Below are 23,260 nucleotides of genomic sequence, written 5' to 3' on the forward strand. Positions count from 1 at the left end.
AAAGAAGCTCACCAGCTTGGACCCAAGGTTGCTGGCTTGAGCAAGGGGTTACTCGGTCTGCTGTAGCCCCACGGTCAAGGCACATATGAGAAAGCAATCAATGAACAGCTAAGGAGACTAAGGTGCCGCAACAAAGAATTGATGCTTTTTATCTCTCTCCCTTCCTTCCTGTCTGTCTGTCCCTCTCTCTGTCACACACACACAAAAAGAAAAATAATACTGTTTACCTTATGGAGTTTTTGCAACTATCAAGTGAATTAATCCTTGCAAAGTATTTAGCTTAATATTTGCTGTGGGGTATTAGAGATTATATTTTTATGTTACTTAAATTGAAAATGAACCCTTGAGGAGGATAAAATGTTTAAAGTTTCTATCCCTTGCTGTGAGATGAAGGACTAAGATTTTTTTCAAGTTTTATGAGAAATACTGTAAAAAATATAAGAGTTTTGTTGTGGTCATGGCTGAGTCCTGATGTCACATTACCACGTGGCATGATGTTCTCAAAACTTTTTTTTTTTTAACATATTCTTTTTTTTAATTTTTTATTTATTTATTATTTATTTTTTACAGAGACAGAGTGAGTCAGAGAGAGGGATAGACAGGGACAGACAGACAGTAACAGAGATGAGAAGCATCAATCATTAGTTTTTCTTTTTTATTTTTTATTTTATTTTATTTTATTTTTTTTTTTTCATTTTTCTGAAGCTGGAAACAGGGAGAGACAGTCAGACAGACTCCCGCATGCGCCCCACCGGGATCCACCCGGCACGCCCACCAGGGGCGGTGCTCTGCCCCCCAGGGGGCGATGCTCTGCCCATCCTGGGCGTCGCCATATTGCGACCAGAGCCACTCTAGCGCCTGAGGCAGAGGCCACAGAGCCATGCCCAGCGCCTGGGCCATCTTTGCTCCAATGGAGCCTTGGCTGCGGGAGGGGAAGAGAGAGACAGTGAGGAAAGCGCGGCGGAGGGGTGGAGAAGCAAATGGGCGCTTCTCCTATGTGCCCTGGCCGGGAATCGAACCCGGGTCCTCCGCACGCTAGGCCGACGCTCTACCGCTGAGCCAACCGGCCAGGGCCAATCATTAGTTTTTCATTGCGCGTTGCAACACCTTAGTTCATTGATTGCTTTCTCATATGTGCCTTGACTGCGGGCCTTCAGCAGGCTGAGCAACCCCTTGCTGGAGCCAGCGACCTTGGGTCCAAGCTGGTGAGCCTTGCTCAAACCAGATGAGCCCGCACTCAAGCTGGCGACCTCGGGGTCTCAAACCTGGGTCCTTCCGCATCCCAGTCCGACGCTCTATCCACTGCGCCACCACCAGGTCAGGCTAAAACTTTTTTTTTTAATATGATTGAGAGCAGGGGAGGCAGAGAGACAGACTCCTGCATGTGCCCCAGCCAGGATTCACTTGGCAAGTCCACTAGGGAGCAATGCTCTGCCCATCTGGCGCTGTTGCTCAGCAACCGAGCCATTTTTTTTTTTAGTGCCTCAGGCACCAAGGCCACAAAGCCTTCCTCAGTGCCTGAGGCAAACTCACTTGAACCAGTTGAACCATGGCTGTGGCAGAGGGAGGGAGGAAAGGAGGGAGAAAGAAAGAGAGAGAGAGAGAGAGAGGGTTGGGAAGGGGTAGAGAAGGAGATGGTCGCTTCTCCTGTGTGCCCTGACCGGGAATCAAACCCAGAACATCCACAGGCCAGACCAGCGCTCTACCATTGAGCTAACCGGTCAGGGCCAGAACATTTTTTTTTTAACTGACTTATTTGTTCAAACATTTATACTTGCAGAAACATTTGCACTTTGAAGAAAAATATGAAAACCCCACATTGCTGTCAGAGTGATTTTCTGAAACACTTGTCTGCTCAGATCATCCCCTTTTAAAATCCCTCAGTGTCCCAATGATTAGGATGAAAGAATGGTTTCACCACCTTACAGGCAAGCCTTGCACAATCCAGCCTGCTGACTTGACCATCTTCACCACCCGCCATTTCCTTTGCACTTGACCTTTCAGCAGTGGCAGTGCTGAGCCTGGGTCATAGTCTGAGATGTTTTGAGAGCATTCAGGCATTCAAGTGTGAGAGGGAGTGGGAGGTGAGACGATAGTGAAGGAGCTAGTTTATGAGCTTTCCAACCATGAGATTCTATAAATATTGTTAAGATGGCATTAAATATGAAAATTGGTAGAAAGTTTTGTTGGCCAATGATTTTTCTTTTGTGCATAGATTATTTTATTTTACTTAAAATTCTTTAATATATTGATATTAGAGAGAGAGAAAGAATGAGAAACACTGATTTGTTTCACTTATTTATGCATTCATTGGTTGATTCTTGTATGTGCCCTGCCTGGGGATTGAACCGGCAACCTTGGCATATCAGGATGATACTCTAACCAATTTAGCTAACCAGCCAGGGCTAGATTATTTTATTTTTTATTTCAGTTTTATTAAGGTATTATTAACATACAAAATTGTAAGATATTTTAAGTGTACTGTACATTGTTGTGGTTTATTATACATGTGTATTGTGAACAGACCATCTAGTTAATTAATACATATATCACTCACATTAATTTATTTTGATGAGAACCTTTATGTTCTACTCTCTTAGCAAATTTTAATTATATAATATACTGTTATCAACTATAGTTACCATGTTTTAGATAGTTGAGGTTTGTACGCTTTTACCAACCTCTCCCTCTTTCTCCTACTCCTAGAACCATTTTTCTACTGTTTCAATGAGGGTTTTTGTTTTAGGATTCTACATTATAGGCTCTGGCTGGTTTGCTCAGTGGATAGAGCATTGGCCTGGTGTGTGGATGTCTCAGGTTTCTGGTTGGGGCACACAGGAGAAGTGACCATCTGCTTCTCTTCCCCTCCCTCTTCCCCTTCTCTCCCTCTTTCCCTCTTGCAGCCAGTTGCTCACTTTGATTTGAGCATTGGCCCCAGATTCAGGTTGCCTGGTGGATCCTGGTCTGGGTTCATACGGGAGTCTATCTCTCTATCTCCCCTCTTCTCACTTAAAAAACAAAAAAGATTCCACATATAAGTGATACCATGCAGTGTTTGTCCTTCTCTGCCTTATTTCACTTAGAATAATACCCTCAGATTCCATCCATTGTTGTCACAAATGGCAGGATTTTCTTCTGTCTCATGGCTGAATAATATTTAATTATACACACATATACCATGTCTTCTTTATCCATTCATATGTGGTGGTCAGTTAGGTTGTTTCCATATCTTGGCTATTGTGAAGAATGCTGCAATGAACGTGGGAGTTCAGATCTGTGTTTGATATCCAGATTTTGTTTCATTTCCTTTGGCTCTATACCCAGAAGTGGAATGGCTGGATCATATGGCAGTTCTAAAATTTTTTTTAATGTTTATTTTATGGATTTTGGAGAGAGAGGAAGAAAGGGAGACAGGAACTCCAATCTGTTCCTGTATGTGCCCTGACCAGGATCAAACCCACAACCTCTGTGCTCTAACCAACTGAGCTACCCAGCCAGGGCAGTTCTAATTTTTGAGGAACCTTCATATTGCCTTCAAAGTAGCTGCACCAATTACATTTCCACCAATAGTGCACAATGGTTCTCTTTTCTCTGCATTCTTCCCAGTGCTTGTTACTGCCTTTTTTTTTTTTAAATGACAGAGAGGAAGGGGCCCTGGCCGGTTGGCTCAGTGGTAGAGCGTCAGCCTGGCGTGCAGAAGTCCCGGGTTCGATTCCTGGCCAGGGCACACAGGAGAGGCGCCCATCTGCTTCTCCACCCCTCCCCCTCTCCTTCCTCTCTGTCTCTCTCTTCCCATCCCGCAGCCGAGGCTCCATTGGAGCAAAGATGGCCCGGGCACTGGGGATGGCTCCTTGGCCTCTGCTCCAGGCGCTAGAGTGGCTCTGGTCGCAACAGAGCGACACCCCGGAGGGGCAGAGCATCGCCCCTGGTGGGCGTGCCGGGTGGATCCCGGTCGGGCGCATGCAGGAGTCTGTCTGACTGTCTCTCCCCATTTCCAGCTTCAGAAAAATACAAAAAAAAAAAAAAAAAATGACAGAGAGGGAGGGATAGATAGGGATAGACAGACAGGAAGGGAGAGAGATGAGAAGCATCAATTTTTTTGTGGCTCTTTAGTTGTTCAGTGATTGCTTTCTCATTGTGCCTTAACTGGGGGCCTACAGCAGAGTGAGTGACGCCTCCCTCAAGCCAGTGACCTTGGTTCAATCTAGCAACCTTGGGTTTCAAGCCAATAACCTTTGGGCTCAAGCCAGATGAGTCCACGCTCAAGCTGGATGAGCCCGCACTCAAGCTCACGACCTTGGAGTTTCGAACCTGGGTCCTCTGCATCCTAGTCCAACACTCTATCCACTGTGCCACCACCTGGTCAGTCTGCTTGTCCTTTTTTTTTTTTTTCTTGTGGGAGAGACAGAGAGAGGGACAGATAGGGTCAGATGGGAAGGGAGAGAGATAAGAAACATCAATTCTTCGTTGCGGTTCCTTAGTTGTTCATTGATTAATTTCTCATATGTGCCTTGACCAGAGGGCTATAGCAGACCGAGTGACCCCTTGCTCGAGCCAGTGACCTTAGGCTCAAGCTGGTGAGCCTTGCTCAAACCAGATGAGCTCGTGCTCAAACTGGGGACCTTGGGGTCTCGAACCTGGGTCTTCCACATTCCAGTCCGAGGCTCTATCCACTGCTCCACTGCCTGGTCAGGCAGTCTGCTTGTCTTTTTGATGGTAACACTCCTGTCTTTATTCTAGCTGACTCTGTTTATCCCTTTCACCAAATCACAATTGTCTTTTCTTATTCTGGCCTGACACTTGTGTGATGTGTAAGGTGTTCTAGTTACCCATAGAAAACTTCCTAGTGTAGCTGTTAATCAGGACTGTTTTTAGAGCACTTAAACTAGGGAATGCAAAGATGGAGGGTTGTGGGAGATAGTGTGTGGTCCCTCCTTTTATTTTTATATTAATTTAGTAATCCCAGAGGAGAGGAAAGCCTGAACAACTTTGGTAACTGGCTCTGATTCAAGACAGAAGCACTTAATGTGCCATTTATTTATTGTGTTCCCTGTGTGCTCACCTCGTTTTGAAAAGAAAAATAATTTTTCGTCATACCATTACATGGTAAAGAGCTGTTGCTGGTTTACACTAAAGTTGTTCTAGGTTTGTCCCTGTTAATGAGATCACAACTTAGACTGTCCCCTGAGAGCTGGCGTTGCCAGGAGCTGTTTGCTGTGTCCTTTTAGCAGTAAAATACTGGAGGGATGATTATATGAGATTTGTCCCAAAGCTACAATCATTTTCCTTACCAGTGACCTACATCCTTTCCCACAATGCCCTCTAGTCTTTAGGCTCCTCCACTAGTATAGTTTGGGTTTTGTAACTGTTACAAATTGCTATCAAATGTAGTTACTATGGTGTCTCTTCTGGAGAATTTATTTATTCTCCTGTGGGTTCTCCCTTACCCTGATACAATATTTAAGTTATACCTGAAAGAAGAGTCAGTGGAGAAACTTTTATTTATTATCATTGAGTTGAGGAAATAACCAGAAAATAGTCTGGTCCATTCATGTATCCAGGCAGTTGTTTTTTTTTTTTTTTTAATCTTTCCATTGATTTGAGAAAGAGAGCAAGAGAGAAGGGAAAGAGGGAGGGGAAGGGAAGAGAGAGAAAGGAAGAGCAAGAGAGGCATCAGCTCATTGTTCTACTTAGTTGTTTTATTTAGTTGTGTACTCACTGGTTGCTTCTCATATATGCCCTGATGGGGGATTGAACCCCCAACCTCTCAGTGTGCCAGGACAACACTCTATCCACTGAGCCACCCAGCCAGGATCCAGGCAATATTTATTTAAGAGTCTACTATGTGTCAGACAGTAATGCTAACTGCTTTAAAAGTAGAATAGATTTGAAAATGAGGTTGAGTGACTATGCCATTGGTTCTCAAAGTGTGCGCCAGGACGCATTGGTGTGCCCTAGAAGATTTCCAGGTGCGCCCTATGGTATTCCAGAGAAATATGTGCCTGTTGGGGACCAAAAACCAACAGGGTTTTTTATTTATTTATTTATTTATTTATTTATTTTTTTTTTTTTTGTATTTTTCTGAAGCTGGGAACAGGGAGAGACAGTCAGATGGACTCCCGCATGCACCCGACCGGGATCCACCCGGCATGCCCACCAGGGGCGACGCTCTGCCCACCAGGGGGCAATGCTCTGCCCCTCCGGGGCGTCGCTCTGCCGCGACCAGAGCCACTCTAGCGCCTGGGGCAGAGGCCAAGGAGCCATCCCCAGTGCCTGGGCCATCTTTGCTGCAATGGAGCCTTAGCTGCGGGAGGGGAAGAGAGAGACAGAGAGGAAGGAGGGGGGGGTGGAGAAGCAAATGGGTGCTTCTCCTATGTGCCCTGGCTGGGAATCGAACCCGGGTCCCCCGCACGCCAGGCCGACGCTCTACCGCTGAGCCAACCGGCCAGGGCCCCAACAGGGTTTTTGGAGTTTAGAATTTTGGGGGACAGAGGTGTAGGGAATTGGCTATAAGATGACAGTCTGCCGAACTCCCCACCTCACTTGCCTGATTAGGTTGCAAAAGGCTGTTAAGCTGTGGTGCTGGATTGTTTATACTACCCCCCATGTTCCCCAGAAAGACTGGAGGCAAGTTTCTTCTATCCTTTGTTTGGTGTAAAGTTAAGATGATATGTATGGTGGGGGGTTTTGGATTGATGATTAAACATAAGGAATTGTCTCTTGAAGCCTTTTGGATCTCTATGAAAGAAGAATATGTGGCAATATCTAAAAAAGCTTTGAACATTTTACTACAATTTTCAACATCCTACTTATGTGAATTAGGATTTTCTACCCTCAACACTATTAAGAGTAAAAAGAGAGGAATTCTTCAATGTTTTGACAAAGAAATGAGAGTTTGCCTTTCAGATATATGCCCAAACATTGAAGAAATCGCTAGGACACATCAGGCTCATGTTTCTCATAAACACAAGAATGAAAAAACTTAACACATTGGCGCTGGGACCTGCCAAATTACCAAATCTTACTAAGAATGTATCTATATATATATAAAAAGATAACTTTTTTTTTTGTATTTTTTGTATTTTTCTGAAGTTGGAAACAGGGAGTCAGTCAGACTCCCACATGCTCCCAACCGGGATCCACCCAGCACGCCCACCAGGGGCGATGCTCTGCCCATCTGGGGCGTTGCTTTGTTGCAACCAGAGCCATTCTAGCGCCGGAGGGAGAGGCCATGGAGCCATCCTCAGCGCCCGGGCCAACTTTGCTTCAGTGGAGCCCTGGCTGCGGGAGGGGAAGAGAGAGACAGAGAGGAAGGAGAGGGGGAGGGGTGGAGAAGCAGATGGGCACCTCTCCTGTGTGCCCTGGCCGGGCATTGAACCCAGGACTCCCGCACACCAGGCCGACGCTCTACCACTGAGCCAACCGGCCAGGGCCTTCCTTGTTTTTTTTTTTATGTTTAACCCCTCTTTTTTACGAATTCTAAAAAGCATAACTCAAAATATGTAACATAAAAATGTTTTTTAATGTCAGAATAAATTTAATTTTGTTGTATTTATTTCATTTAATTACCATAAAAGCACACTTGGACTTCATATTTTTTCTTTAATGTTTGACTTACTATAATATTTCTCAGAAATTTGTATATAGTGCGCCTACAGTTATTTGATAGGATTTTAAATGCTTCCTGACTTCCAAAAGTTTGAGAACCACTGAACTATGCTATAGAACTTAAATAAAACTGGAAAATTATTGCTTTTTATTATTTTTCAAAGATTCTGAGCAGTAATCTCAGTTTGAAAAGATAAAATTAATACAAGAAGTTTTATTCTGAGTTATAAGAGTAACAATTTATAAAAGAATGATACATTCAAGCTCAATTGTGTATCTTTTTTCTTTCTTTTTTTTTTTTTGAGTATGTTTATTCAAGCTGGGGATAGCGAAACAAGGAAGGGTTTAGGATGGAAGATGCAATAGGAGAGCCCGGGCAGGACTGCTTTGGCTCACTGGGAAGTCAGAGGAAAGGGGGCCTTGGAGACAGGTTCAGTGGGGGAGCTCAGGAGGAGCTGCCACTGCCCACTGCTCCCCTGGTTGCAAGTCTCCTGGGGTCCCTTAGAGCTTAGGAGATGCAGGCCTGTGGGGGAAGAGGAGGGGAAGGAAGCGTACCTCTGTTGTATATCCTCCAAGCCACTTTATTAATATAAAAAATTATATAGCCTGACCTGTGGTGGCATAGTGGGAAAAGCGTCAACCTGGTACACTGAGGTCGCCGGTTTAAAACCTCAGACTTGTCCAGTCAGGCACATATGGGAGTTGATGCTTCCTGTTTCTCCCCCATTCTCTCTCTCTGTCTGTCTCCTCACTAAAATTTAAAATATAATAATAATAATTTTAAAAATGATGCCTTTAAAAAAAGAATTATATAGACCCTGGCCAGTTTGCTCAGTGAATAGATGCAACTATGAGTTGATACTTCTCACCCCTTCACCCCTGTAAAATCAATAAATAAAATCTTAAAACAAAAACAAACAATAAAAAACCATGCCTGGCCTATGGTGGCGCAATGGATAGAGTGTCGACCTGGAACCCTGAGGTCGCCTGGTTCGAAACCCTGGGCTAGCCCTGGCTGGATAGCTCAGTTGGTTAGAGCAGTGGTCGGCAAACCGCGGCTCACGAGCCACATGCAGCTCTTTGGCCTCTTGAGTGTGGCTCTTCCACAAAATACCACGTGCGGGCGCAAAGTCCAGCTTAGAGTACCCTAATTAAGTTAATAACAATGAACCTACCTATATAGTTTAAGTTTAAAAAATTTGGCTCGCAAAATAAATTTCAATCGTACTGTTGATATTTGTTTCTGTTGACTAATGAGTTTGACGACCACTGGGGTTAGAGCATTATCTCTAAGCACAGAGGTTGTCGGTTTGATCCCTAGTCAGGGCACATATAGAAACTGATAGTTCCTGTCTCTCTTTCTCTCTCCTCTTCTTCTTCTCTCACTAAAATCAGTAAAAATAAACATTAAAGAAAAGAAACCCTGGGCTTGCCTGGTCAAGGGACAAGCAATCAATGAACAACTAAAGTGAATTAACTATGAGTTGATACTTCTCATTTCTTCCCCCTCTCTTTCTCCTCTCTCTGTAAAATCAATAAATAAAATCTTTAAAAAACAAAAAATAGTTCTATAAAATAAAAAAGAATTTATTTTTACCGCTTCCATTAGAGTTAACCTCAGTATTTTAACTGAGATAATTGACTATTTTGGTAAGCCAGAACAACCATAAAACCTTGAACTTAGAAACTCAATGTGGGTTCTCCATTCTAAAACCAGAAGAAAACTTCAGCAATAAACTTAAATTTCTGAACAGTTTGGATGTTGCCTTTAGTTACAGATTGTTTTTCTTAGGCGTTCTTAAGGAGTAACCTAAGGACTGAGGGGAAGGATCCGAGGTTCATGGGACATCAGTACTGGGCAGTCAGCTGGCTCTGTTGCAGCAGGAGAGGAAAGCAGGGAGGAGAAGAAGGTGGCATTTATGCTCAGGACTTTGTCTAAGTTCCCTGCCTCTGAGATCTGACTGGGCCAGGGCTAGGATGTGTATGAAATTGTGTTGCTTATGTTCTTTTTAAACCTCTCCAAAGAGAATGGAAATTACGCTTGAATTTTCTAAGGACTGATTCAGACCTTCCCTGCCTTTTCTCAAGTCCTCTCTCCCTTTGTGTAGATGGATGGAAGCGTGTCTCGGGGAAGATCTGCCTCCCACCACAGAACTGGAGGAAGGGCTTCGGAATGGGGTCTACCTTGCCAAACTAGGAAACTTCTTCTCTCCCAAAGTGGTGTCCCTGAAGAAAATCTATGACCGAGAGCAGACCAGATACAGGGTAGGTACTGCTTGGTGCTTAAATATCCGTAAATTTGAGAGAGACGGTTAGTGTCTTTAACCTGTGGAAGAGTTATTGAAAAATATGTTTGTGTTTGTTCCAACAAAATAAAATACCTAGCAGAATGGGGAAAATAGTGTAAAGTCAAGATATGGTAGTCAAGAACTTTAGCTGTCTGTATTTCTGGTAAGTTTCTTATGATGGTGGGTATCATCATGGTCCTTGATGAATTTTTTTATTTCGTAGAGGAAGTAACTAGGGGAACTACTTTAAATCTGATTTTAACCAAACACTGAGATTTGCTGGCTATTGAAAGCAATGGCAACTTTAGGAAAGAAAGGTCACCCTGTGATATTACAGTTCAGGTAAAATGGGAAAGCGATCCAATTTTAGAAAATTAAGTTAAGTGACAGGACTGATTCTTGTGGCCCAGGGCCCTGAAAAAGAAGACTGCTCGGTTAAGTTGATGAGGACCAAATTCTGCTGTCTGTTCCACTTCTGTGCAGAGCTTTTCTGTGAGCTCTTATTTGAAAAAAGGATGCATGTAAAAGCTAGTGGACGATTGCAAAACAAGAGAAGATGTAGGAGGGGTTGACTGGAAGAATTTGGCCAGAACTCAGAATGAGCTAAGGTTGAAGATACAATCAAAAGAGATTTTTATGTTTATGTTTGAAATCAAAGGAAAAAAAAGGACGATATAGACCCTAAGCCAAATTAAAGTCTCGAGTACAAATTTTTCTTAATCAAAAAGCAGATATTTACATATTGAGTTTTAATAAGTGGTTATTCTGAAGACAGCTCAGGAGCTGTTTGGTTGACAGTCTATAAACCGTATGACAGAATGGTTGGACATTAAGGAAGAGTAGAGACTGTAGCGATAATGAAAACAATAGCCCTACCCCTCTTGAGACTAAATTTTTCTGAAAAATAACAGACATAGAGCTTTAGAGGGGAATATTTGCGTGTGTAGCACAAAAACCCTGATATTTAAATATATTTAATAGTACCTGTCACTTTATATCTTCTGCCAGACACCACACTTAGGTCTTTATGTACATTTTCTTATTTAACTTTTATAACAAATGTGTAAAGTAGGTGTTATAGATGGGAAACTCGGACTCAAAGGAATGAAGGGCCAGTGTCACTAATAGAGGGCCAACAAGAAACTGAATCCAAGATAATTGAATTCGAAAGACCATGTTCTGTTGCACACACTAGAGACAGGAAAACAGTTCTCTTTTTTTGTATGTGCTCTGACCGGGGAATTGAACCCGGCAACCTCTGTGCTCTGGGATGACGCTCCAACCAAATGAGCTGTCTAGCCAGGGCTTAATTTTTATTTTTTTATTTTTTTAGAGAGACAGAGAGAAGAGGGGAGGAGGAAGGGAAGCATTTGTTATTCCACTCAATCATGCATTTTTTGGTTGCTTCATGTGTGAGCCCTGACTGGGGATCGAACCTGCAACCTTATTGTTTTGGAACAACACTTTTTTTTGTTTGTTTGTTTGTTTGTTTTTGTATTTTTTTGAAGCTAGAAACAGGGAGGCAGTCAGACAGACTCCCGCATGCGCCTGACTGGGATCCACCCAGGATGCCCACCAGGGGGCGATGCTCTGCCCCTCTGGGGCGTCGCTCTGTCGGGACCAGAGCCACTCTAGCGCCTGGGGCAGAGGCCAAGGGAGCCATCCTCAGCGCCCGGGCCATCTTTTGCTCCAATGGAGCCTCGGCTGCAGGAGGGGAACAGAGAGACAGAGAGGAAGGAGAGGGGGAGGGGTGGAGAAGCAGATGGGCACTTCTCCTATGTGCCCTGGCTGGGAACTGAACCCTGGACTCCTTCACGCCAGGCCGACACTCTACCACTGAGCCAACCGGCCAGGGCTGGAACAACACTTTTAACCAACTGAGCTAACCGTCCAGGGCCTAGATAGTTGTTAAGTGAGAGGAGCAGAGATGAGGATCTGGGTTTTGGGGATCAGAATGTGAACATAAAACTATTATAGGTAGACCTTGAATTTAAGGGGCCTTGTAAAGTCTCACAAAAAACTTTTGCAAGAGAGTTTTTATTTAGTATTTGCATCACTGTTACCAACAGTGCCTAATAGTCTTTTATTTGTTCTAGGCAACTGGCCTCCACTTTCGACACACTGATAATGTGATTCAGTGGTTGAATGCCATGGACGACATCGGCTTGCCTAAGGTAATTAACATGAGGGTCAGAGTTCTGGCTTAGATCAGACTGTTTTGGCCTAAGAGTTCTCATTTTGCCTGTTAAAAGTATTCTTTATTTTCAATTGACTCTGTTGATTTTTTTAAAAGTACTTAAGATCTCTTTCTTTTCTCTCATCTCTGCTTCATCTCAGCCTAGAGAAATTACTGTGATCTCATTTACTTTTACAATATCAAATTGTAGACTTACATAAAATTCACATACCATGAAATTCACTTTTTTCTTTTGTATTTTTCTGAAGTGAGAAGTGGGAAGGCAGAGAGACAGACTCCCTCATGTGCCTGACCGGCAAGCCCACCAAGGGGCGATGCTCTATTGCAACCGGAGCCATTATAGCACCTGAGGCAGAGGCCATGGAGCCATCCTCAGCTCCTGGGCCAACGTTGCTCCAATGGAGCCTTGGCTGCAGGAGGGAAAAAGAGAGAGAGAGAAGAAGGAGAGGGTGAAGGCTGGAGCAGCAGATGGATGCTTCTCTTGTGTGCCCTGGTCGGGAATTGAACCCGGGACTTCCATACGCCAGGTTGATGCTCTACCACTGAGCCAACTGGCCAGGGCCAAAATTCACCATTTTAAAATATACAATTCAATGGTTTCTAAAAGTTATTCACAAACTTGTTACATCAAAATTTGACTTTAGGAAATATAAGGAAATATTTTAGAAATGTCATCTTCTAGCTTTACAAGAACCAAATTTATAGGGAGTATGAAGGGTCATTTTATTTTATTTATTGATTGATTGAGAAAGAGAAGAAGGGAGAGGGAAAGAGAGAGAGAGAACCACTGATTTGTTGCCCCACTTATTTATGCATTCACTGGTTGAATGTGCCCTGACCTGGGATTAAACCTGCAACCTTGAGGTATTGTGATGACGCTCTAACTAACTGAGCTACCTGGCCTGGCCTGAAGGGTCATTTTATATTTCAAATTATAGAAACAATGTAATGACACTTACTCTTAATATGCAGTTTTGGTGATGGCTAGTTTTTTTTTAACGGCTTTTAGGTATAGTTGATATACAAAAAACCATCATATTTAATGCTGTTTAATGAGTTTGTTGATAATGGGAGTGTTTTGCTCAGGAGTTTATTTAGTGCTGCTCTTAGTGAAATTGCCATTTCTAGCTACCAAGTCCTCCCTTGAACCTGTAAAGGCTGTGCTGTATTATCACTTACAGGCATGGACATCTTCCCCCCTCCCTCCCCCCCGTCCCTTTGACCTAAGAATTCCACTTCCAGGAATTTATCTCTCCACCAAAATCAGACAAGTACAAAGAGATGTATATGTAAGGATTTTCAGCCTTGCTTATGGTAGAAAAAATTGATAGCAAACCTCACGTTCCTTCACTGGGGTATTAATTGTTTACAGCCAGTCAGATACCAGTGCAGCCGTTAAAGATAATATCAGAGCTGTCATAGACAGCAGGTCATGGAAAGAAAAAAAAGAAGAAGAAAAAAGAAAAGATGATATCACCCTGGCCAGATAGCTCAATTGGTTAGAGTGTTGCTTTGATATGCAAAAGTTATGGGTTTGATCCCTGGTCAATGCACATACAAGAATAGATTGATGTTTCTGTCTTTCTTTCTCTCTCTCCCTTCTCTCTCTTAAATCAATCCATAAATTAAAAAAAAAAGATAATATCACCCTCTGTTGACAAAAGGAAGTTATCTGTGATGTTAAGTGGAAAAAAACCGTAATAGGTTAAAGTCATAAAGACTTTGTGTTCTGGCTGAGATGAGATCACTTTTTGTGAAAAAATAGAGTATTCTTGGGAAAAATCTGTAAGGAAACACAGTTTTCATTTTGGGGCGTTTTTTTCTTTATTTCTTTATACTTTTCTATAGACTCTAAATTTTTGTAACCAAAAAAGATGAAGAAAAAAGATGTGGAGTATTAGGAATTGGCGAAAACCACAGTGCTGAGCTCATTGTTGCATTTCTGTCTGTTGAACTGAGTTAAATCCAGACCTGAGTCTTTGCAGAAGACAAGCTTTTGTCCTCTTTTTTTCAAAGCAGAGTGTTGAAGTTTTCTTCCTTGCCCTGGTATGTTTGATAATTAGGCCCACAATTGCCAGGAAATGCAAAACGTCAACTTCTGACACCTGCTTGACCTTTCTGTGCACCTGTAACTTCTTGTTCCTGTTTTTTATGTGGTTTGTCCATTGGGCAATGACAATTTAACCTCTTTAGAATGGTACTAAGAGCATTGTTAATATTTGCTAATGCTAGTAGTATTGTTATCATAAAAGGCTTTTTTTTTAAAAATGATTATGTTCTATTACCTTTTTGGTTTACTAAAAGTAGTGCCTTGTCCTGGACTACCAATTGCAATACATAGACTTCCCAAAGACTTTTAGGGACAATAGGGTTTTTATAGCTATCAGTTAAAAAAAATTTTTTTTTTAGTTTTACTGAGAAGAGTGGAGGCAGAGAGATTCCTGCATGCACCCCAACTCAGATCCACCCTGCAAGCCCACTAGGGGGTGATGCTTTACCCATCTAGGGCTCCATTTTACTAGTGCCTGAAGCAGAGGCCACGGAGCTATCCTCAGCGCCCAAGGCCAACTCTCACACACAAATTGAGGCATGGCTGTGGGAGGAGAGAACATGAGAGAAGGTGAAGGGGGAGGGGTGGAGAAGCAGGTGGTGGCTTCTCCTGTGTGCCCTGACCAGAAATTGAACCCAGGACATCCACACACGGCAGAGCTGACACTCTACCACTGAGCCAACCGACCAGGGCGGCTGTCAGTTTTGAAATGTTCACCCTACACAATTTAGGTCCAGAAGATTTTCTTTTTTAAAGATTTTATTCATTTTAGAGAGGGGTGGAGAGCATTAACTTTTAGTTGCTTCCCATATGTGCTTTGAGTAGGCAAGCACAGGATTTTTTTTTTTTGTATTTTTTTTTTTTTTGTATTTTTCTGAAGCTGGAAACGGGGAGAGACAGACAGACTCCCGCATGCGCCCGACTGGGATCCACCTGGCTCGCCCACCAGGGGCAACGCTTTGCCCACCAGGGGGCGTCACTCTGCCGCGACCAGAGCCACTCAAGCGACTGGGGCAGAGGCCAAGGAGCCATCCCCAGCGCCCGGGCCATCTTTGCTCCAATGGAGCCTTGGCTGCGGGTGGGGAAGAGAGAGACAGAGAGGAAGGAGGGGGGTGTGGAGAAGCAAATGGGCGCTTCTCCTATGTGCCCTGGCCGGGAATTGAACCCGGGTCCCCCGCACGCCAGGCTGACGCTCTACTGCTGAGCCAACCTGCCAGGGCCAAGCACAGGATTTTAAACCAGTGACCTTAGCATTCCAGGTCGATGCTTTACCACTGCGCACCACAGGTACAGCTAGGTCCAGGAAATTGTTGAATAATGTAGCCTAAAAATCTATTGTTGGCTATAATATAATGTATGATATATACAGTCATCTCTTGCCATACCACGGTTCACTTTTCTTGGTCTCACTGTATTGCGGATTTTTAAATTGTATATATCTAGTTTTGTATTGCATATTTTTTGCTATATTGCGGGATTTTTTGGTATATAGGTTTTGTTTTTTATTTTGTAGTGAGAAACGGGGAGGCAGGCAGACAGACTCCCACATGTGCCCCACCGGGGTGGAGAAGCAGATGGGCACTTATCCTGTGTGCCTTGGCTAGGAATCAAAGCCGGGACTTCCACACGCCAGGCCGATGCTCTACCACTGAGCCAACTGGCCAGGGCCTATAGATATTTTTATATACTTAATATTTTAATTATTTCTGCAGTAAAATAAGCAAAATAAGTGAGGGAAAGGTTAATAACAGTATGGGAAAGGTTTATAAGAGTGTGAGGAGGGTTTATAAAACCTTAATATAGCTATAAATAATAAAATAAATACAAGGTTGCTACTTTGCGGATTTTCATCTATCATGGGGGGTTCTGGAACCTAACCCCCACGACAGATGAGGGACCACTGTGATCGATAGTCATATACATTATTTATTGGGATTTCTTCCCTAGTCTTTCTGTATGGTACATATAGGTTGATTATAGAAACTTATTGTGATAATTTTTTGGTTCTTAGCCTTTTGACTGTTTATTATAATTGGTACTATTGGCCATGTCCTCTGTGAAGTATTTAATGATTTTGAGTCTGATTTTTTAAAATTGTTTTTAATCTGCCCAACTAGTCCTCTGTTTTCTGCAACTATTCTATTTTCCATATCCTAGTGGTGGACATTTCTTATAATACAATTCTTATTTTAGCTATGTTCTCTCATTCTCATAGTTTCAATTATTTTGAAGACTCTGTGATAAAAGTTTCATTTGGACATTTCTACTTGAATAGCTTTCTAGCACCTACAATTTCTCATATCTCAAACTAAATCTGCCTTTTCCCCTTCTCTGTAATAAATGGAACCTTGTGATCGTTTTCCTCATTATCCAGTCTCAAAACCTTGGCGTTACCTTGGCTTCCTAAATGCAGTTATTCCCCAAGCCTTCTTCACTTATTTGAGTTGTCTCTTTTATCTGTTGAAACAGCCTGCCAGTCTGCCTCCTTAGCTTCCACCTCCCCGCTGTGCAATATATCCTGTGTCCTGTCTCCAGTCACATCTTCCCGAGGCTCTGAGGCTCTATTTTTAATTCTTGGCTCCAAAGCTAGGACTTCTGTGTGGCCTGCATATCGAGTTTAAACTTGTCTGACTTTCTCATAATCTGATGCCATCCTACCTACCTTCCCAATCTTATTTTTCTGTTACTTTCTAAAACATGTTCTGTATTGTTTTTGGGGAGGCTGGCTCACAGTGATTCTCACCTTTTAGGAGAGGACACCTCGATCTTGGGAAGTGAGCATGGAGAATTGGAAATACTATTTTAAAAGATGATTTGGATACATACCATTTCTTGAGGGGGGATTTCTTCCTTGTGGAGAGCCATGATTCTGTGGGAAGAGCATAAAAGCAAAGAACTGGACACAATGTGTTAAGTGCTGTGATGGATGCAGAGTGCTGTAGGGCTCTCCTGCTGACGTGCCAGAATTCTTCTAATCACCTCCTAATGGAGTCTTTCACTCTCCCATCCGTTTATATTCCCCCCCACCCCAAATTACAGCTGGAGTTGTATGCCACCTCATTACCATGAGAGTAAGTTCTGAAATTCAAGGCTATTCCCAGTCTAAACTTACTCTATTCCTTTTCTACCTCATTCATAAATTCATCAAATATAGAGCTCCTTTTTTGACCTTGGCTCTGGGCTTGACATTGAAGGTGTACCATGAACAGCATAGACCTGGTCCGTCCCTGCCTTCATGTGTCCTACAGTCTGTGGGAGGAGTCAGACAGATGATAATGCAAGTAACTGATTAACTGTGCTAAGTGCTACCAAGGGAAACTACCAATCTCTCACAGCCCCATACATACACATCCTCAATTCTAGCTGCTTCCTCTGCATATCTTTCTACTTCCCCTAAGCCTCTTAACACTTTAACATTTTGTGGTTTTTCCATTGTCTACATGAAGTGGTTTATATAGATTGAAGTACTTGGTAAATGTTTCTTGTTGAATTACTCCTCAGTCTAGGCATAGAAGGTAATAACCAGGAAGATTGTAATCCTTCAAAGCCAGTGCTTTAAACTGGACTAGAACTTGGGTTTGATCTGTCTGTGTCTGAGTCTGCAGTACAAAAGTCACTTTCACATACTGAGGGAGATTCAGTGGGTTGACCAAAAAGGCTTATTCAGGTAGTGTTTTTCATTCTGTACATGGCATTTTATTCCTTGTATTACAATGAAATGTCTTTTTACCCTGATGAAGTTATTTGCTGAATACCAACAATGTTTTCTAACTGTTCAGTGTTTTATTAATATTAGTGATTGGTGAATGATCAAAAGAAATCCAGTGGATGGATACCTTACTCTACTTTTATTTCTCCTTAGATTTTTTATCCAGAAACTACAGATATCTATGACCGAAAGAACATGCCGAGATGTATCTATTGTATCCATGCACTCAGGTAACCCGATTTTCTTGGTAAATAAAAATAAGCAGTGTATGTAAATACTGAAGACAGATTGGTGGTTGCCAGAGCTGGGTTGAGGGGTGGGGGAAGTGGGGGAAGTCGGCACAAGGTGCCGACCTCCAGTTATTAAATAAATAAATAAGGCCTGGGGATATAGTGGGCAGTATAGTGACCATAGTTAATAGCATTGTTATGTATTTGGAAGTTGCTAAGAAAATAGATCTTAAAAGTTTTCATCACAAGGGAAAAAAAATTATAACTATTTTTGGTGATAGATGTTAACTAGGCTTATTGTGATCATTTCGATATTATATATATAATGATTATGTTGTACATCAGAGACTACTAATGTGTGTTAATTATATCTCAATTAAAAAGGGCAGTTTAGGAATAACAGCTGAATTGACTGTGGAGCTTTTTGTCCATGGTATAATGAAAAAGGATTTTGCATTAGTTTCAGAATTTTCAAATAGAGTAAGATCCTGTTATCTTAACAAAATGGTGAGACAGCTGTGTTTTTCCAGAGGGTAGGGACAAAAGGTTTCTTTATCCCCATTGTGGAAGATAATTCTGCTGTGAAAACTGTTGGAATCCATGGGAGTCCGAAAGACCAGAGTAACAGGCTTTATTGAAAGGAAGAAAGGACCCTGCGGGGCCCGGGGAGAAGAGTACCAGTTACAGACTAGGGGCAAGTTATATAGTGTTTGGGAGAGCCTGAGGGGGTACTGAGGCAAAAGTCTTGGTATGTCCAGAATGCTCCTCCTTGGGGGCTTGGAGCATGTGGGTGTTGAATCAAAAGTCCTGGTGTGTCCGGAGCCCCTCCTTGGGGCGTCTTCTCAGCTTTTTGGAATTCCTCTGTCTCAGGGGCAATAGTCCAGTAAGGGTGAGGTCTGACGGATAAGCAGAACAGCAAGAGGGCAGTTTGGAATTCACGTATCTATCAAAAACATGTTATAATCTTTCATTATTGGTCTAGTGTTTCTGTGAACTGTGCATTTCACTTGGGATACAGTCCCTTTCTTTTTAATTAAAATCTCTTAATTGAAAACTTTTGTTTACCACTTTGTAGCTGATAAGTTGAGTGACAAAATAAACTATGTCTTAATACTCTTTAGTAGTACAATCATTTTATCAGCGTCTTTAGGTAATACCAGTAAATATCAAATGGTTGATTTCTAATTTATTTAGTTATTTAAGTCCTCACCAAACCATTTCTTTCTTTCTTTTTTTTTTTTACAGAGACAGAGAGAGAGTCAGAGAGAGGGATAGACAGGGACAGACAGACAGACAGGAACGGAGAGATGAGAAGCGTCGATCATTAGTTTCTCATTGCGCATTGCGACACCTTGGTTGTTCATTGATTGCTTTCTCATATGTGCCTTGACTGCGGGCCTTCAGCAGACCGAGTGACCCCTTGCTTAAGCCAGCGACCTTGGGTCTAAGCTGGTGAGCTTTGCTCAAACCAAATGAGCCTGCGCTCAAGCTGGTGACCTTGGGGTCCAGAACCTGGGTCCTCTGCTCCCAGTCCGACGCTCTATCCTCTGCACCACCACCTGGTCAGGCGCCATTTCTTCATTAAATAAATTTCATTTAATGCCAACACAAATAAATAGGAACTGAAAGTAAATTTTTTCCCACAATTTTATAGTAAATTTAGAAAATGACTTCATTTTGAGTTTTCGGTTCTTAGAATCAACAGAGTACAAAGTTGGAAGGAAGAGGCAATGTACTATATACAGAGGGGTTAGGGTGGATGGGAGTAGGTACTGTTTCCTAGTGGTCTGTGTTTGCTTGGTGGCCCCGGCACTACAGGAGAAGGTGGTGGGCATGAGTGTGAGATTTCTTGCTTGTCCTGCTCATATTCTATAGCATCCTGTGTGTGCTTTATGTGAATTATATTTAAACGAATGTATATATAATATTGACCCAGAAGAAGCCTATTACCTTCAGTGTGATCAAACGTGCTAGATCCTTGATATCACTGGAACTAATGTGAAACCCGTGAACGAATATTAACTGAAGACTAGGGAGTCTCTTCTGTGGGCTCATGCATTAACCTCCTTTCTAGAAGTTTCCATCCTTAGGCTCTCTTCCTTCTGGTGCATCTGCCATGCTATATCACCAGAGCTCTCTTTCCAAAACAGCCCTACTTATATCAGACCCTTCATAAACTATGTTTCTCTGGCTCCTTCCAGTCTCCCCGCTGGCCATTCCCTCCTCTGTAGCTGCTCTAGTATTCTCAGCACACATGCCCTGCAGGTGCCTTTGGCCTTTGGCTGTGCTGTTTCCTTTGCCTGAATGCCCTTTCCCAGATCTGACACCTCAGTATGCACCTCTTCACTGATACTTTTTTTAAATTTGGTATCTTTCAGGCAGAATTAGCTACTTCATATCTTTGTGTTCCTCTTTTTGTAGAAACCTGTTACTTCAAGTGTAGTGTTAGATTGTACTATGGTTATTTGTTCTCCTTGGGGGTAATAACTATGTATTTCCTTTATTCTTTCATTAAAAAAATTGTTTTTGAGAGAGAGAGAGACAGGAAGGGAGAGAGATTAGAAGCATCAACTAGTAGTTGTGTCAGTTTAGTTGTTCATTGATTGCTTCTCTTATGTGCCTTGACCGGGGGTCTCCACCCGAACCAGTGACCCCTTGCTGAAGCCTGCTACCATCGGTTCATGTTGATGATCCCACGCTCAAGCTGGCAACCTGGTGCTCAAGCCAGTGGCCTCGGAGTTTCAAACCTGGGACCTCAGTGTGGATAGGTTGACACTCTATCCACTGTGCCACAACCAGTCAGGCTCATTAAAATTTTGTTAAAGTTTTATTTATTGATTTGAGAGAGAGAGGGACTGATGTGTTTTTTCACTTATTCATGCATTCATTGTGTCTTTAGCACTTAGCTGCCTAGCCTTTAGTAAGTAAACAATAAATGTGTGTCAAAATCATACATTATAACAAGTCTTCCTGCCCTTCCTCTAGCTCAAGGGGATATTTTCTGCCCTATAAATAAATGTAAAAGGGCAATTACTTTCCCTTTATCAGATGATTTTTATTTTTGTCTTGGCTTAGCCAGTAAAGTCTTAGCTTCATTCCCACTGTTTAAGAGAAGTTTTGTGAACTGCTCGTGCCTTTGTCTGAGCTCCTATGGTTTCTTATTTGTTTCTTAGCCTTGGTTTTTTAGTTATATATTGTTTCTTCCATATATTTAATCTTTTTTTTTTTACATTTTTTATTTTATTTATTTATTTATTTATTTATTTATTTATTTTTACAGGGACAGAGATAGACAGGGACAGACAGACAGGAATGGAGAGAGATGAGAAGCATCAATCATCAGTTTTTCGTTGCGACACCGTAGTTGTTTGATTGCTTTCTCATATGTGCCATGACTGCGGGCCTTCAGCAGACTGAGTAATCTCCCGCTTGAGCCAGTGACCTTGGGTCCATGCTAGTGAGCTTTTTTTTTTTTTGCTTAAGCCAGATGAGCCCGCGCTCAAGCTGGCAACCCCTGGGTCTCGAACCTGGGTCCTTCCGCATCCCAGTCCGACGCTCTGTCCACTGCGCCACTGCCTGGTCAGGCTATTTAATCTTTTATCCCTGTTACATTTTTAGCATTTTAGGGACAGAATACATTTTTTCCCCTGCAGGGCACATAGCATAGTGTTGGACAAAGAATGGTGACATGAGAATTCTTTAAAAAATGTTCAGCAATGGGTGATATCAAGGGGAATTTTCAGACTGTAGCAATTTGAAATGTATGTGTCTGAGCCAAAATCAGATTAATTTTGATTAAATTCATGTTACAAGAGGTCTGTCTGTCTGTGTCGATAACCTTGCAAAGGCTGTCCCAGTATCTGAACTTGGCAGGCACAGAGGCTGAGTTAGCAGAATTTCTCTCTGTGAGACTTGTAGCCACTACTCTCTGCAGGGCAGCCTGGTCTTCAGAGTTAACCGTGCCTTTCTAATGAGTCAGAATGAGAAAGGGAGGAAGTGTGCTATTCTCCATTTCTCTTGAATATGCAGTTTGTGCTTAGAAAGTACATACAGAACAGTGTTTTCTGCTTGGTGATCTGATTTCTTTCCTCCCCTAATAGTGTTTTTCCTGAGGGGTGAACACTTGGTAATGTGTAGGAAATGTGTTTCCCTTCTTGGAGCCTCTTTACTATGAAACACAACCTGTTCAAGGCAGGTTCCTCACTTCACTGTGCTGTGCTGGGTGAACACAGGCTCCTTTTTGCCTGGAATTATTCCAGAGATAGCCACTGAACTTTAGCCAGGCCGAATTACTTTTGTTGATTACATTCTACTCTCAGATAAGACTCCAATTGTCCATTCTTCCAAATATATTATATACTTTATTTCAATGTCCCTTTGGGATTAAATAGACCCACAAATCTTTATCCTAAATTCAAAAAGAAATCTAAAAGCTCTGAAAACTTAGTTTAAGTTTGGTTCAAACTGATTTGTTGGAAAAAATCTGATCAGAATTAATTGAGGTTATCTGGAATATTTATCTACTCGGAATGATTTATGTGTATATTTCTCTGAAGAAAGGTAATGTATTTGTTTAAGGGGGCTGCCTCAGGGCTTGCCAGGGGTGTTTTATAATACTTTATGCATTGTAAAAACCTAACATCTGAGAAATCTTAAATTCTTATCTGACCCAAAGATTTTAGAAGTGGGATCATGGACCTGTACTAGATTCTGTTTCCTAATCAACTGCTGTGTTGGTGTTTCAGAGCTCATATTAATAATCTCTGAGATTAGCATAGTGACTTCTAGTTTATTCTGCTGTCAGCAGAGATCCATGGAATCCAGATAGGCTACCAGCTTCTTTCTCCCCATTGCTTTGAAGTACCACTTTTGTAGGACAAAAGTAAAGAAATCTGAGCTCCATTGTAGGCTAACCAGCATAGGTACCTAACAGCTTATTTGTAAACGGGAGAGCAGGAACAAGGACTGGGGAGTGGTGTTAACAGATAGGATTTTTAAATTCTGGCTTTGAGATTAAGTGCTTTTGATTTTGGGCAAGAGAATATAAGTGGCCATTATGATTTCATTCATAGTTTCAGCATCTCCTTAAAATATTTCTAATAATTAAAATGAGAAAAGAAAGATGGTGCCCGGGTTTTACCTTCTCTACTTTTCGCCAACGCTAGTCATATAACACCT

At 42.2% G+C, this 23,260-nt stretch overlaps 1 protein-coding gene across 1 annotated transcript in view; it reads left to right on the plus strand.

The window, feature by feature from the left end:
• Positions 1–23,260, plus strand: part of IQGAP1 (IQ motif containing GTPase activating protein 1) — a 114,224-nt gene that overhangs the window by 38,631 nt on the left and 52,333 nt on the right. The window contains exons 3-5 of the mRNA XM_066238182.1: positions 9,717–9,873; positions 11,993–12,070; positions 18,006–18,082. Coding sequence (XP_066094279.1) covers positions 9,717–9,873; positions 11,993–12,070; positions 18,006–18,082 — 312 coding nt within the window. The remainder of the gene's footprint in view (positions 1–9,716; positions 9,874–11,992; positions 12,071–18,005; positions 18,083–23,260) is intronic.

The sequence above is a fragment of the Saccopteryx bilineata genome, chromosome 7, assembly GCF_036850765.1.
Source record: "Saccopteryx bilineata isolate mSacBil1 chromosome 7, mSacBil1_pri_phased_curated, whole genome shotgun sequence".
Taxonomy (NCBI): Eukaryota; Metazoa; Chordata; class Mammalia; order Chiroptera; family Emballonuridae; genus Saccopteryx; species Saccopteryx bilineata.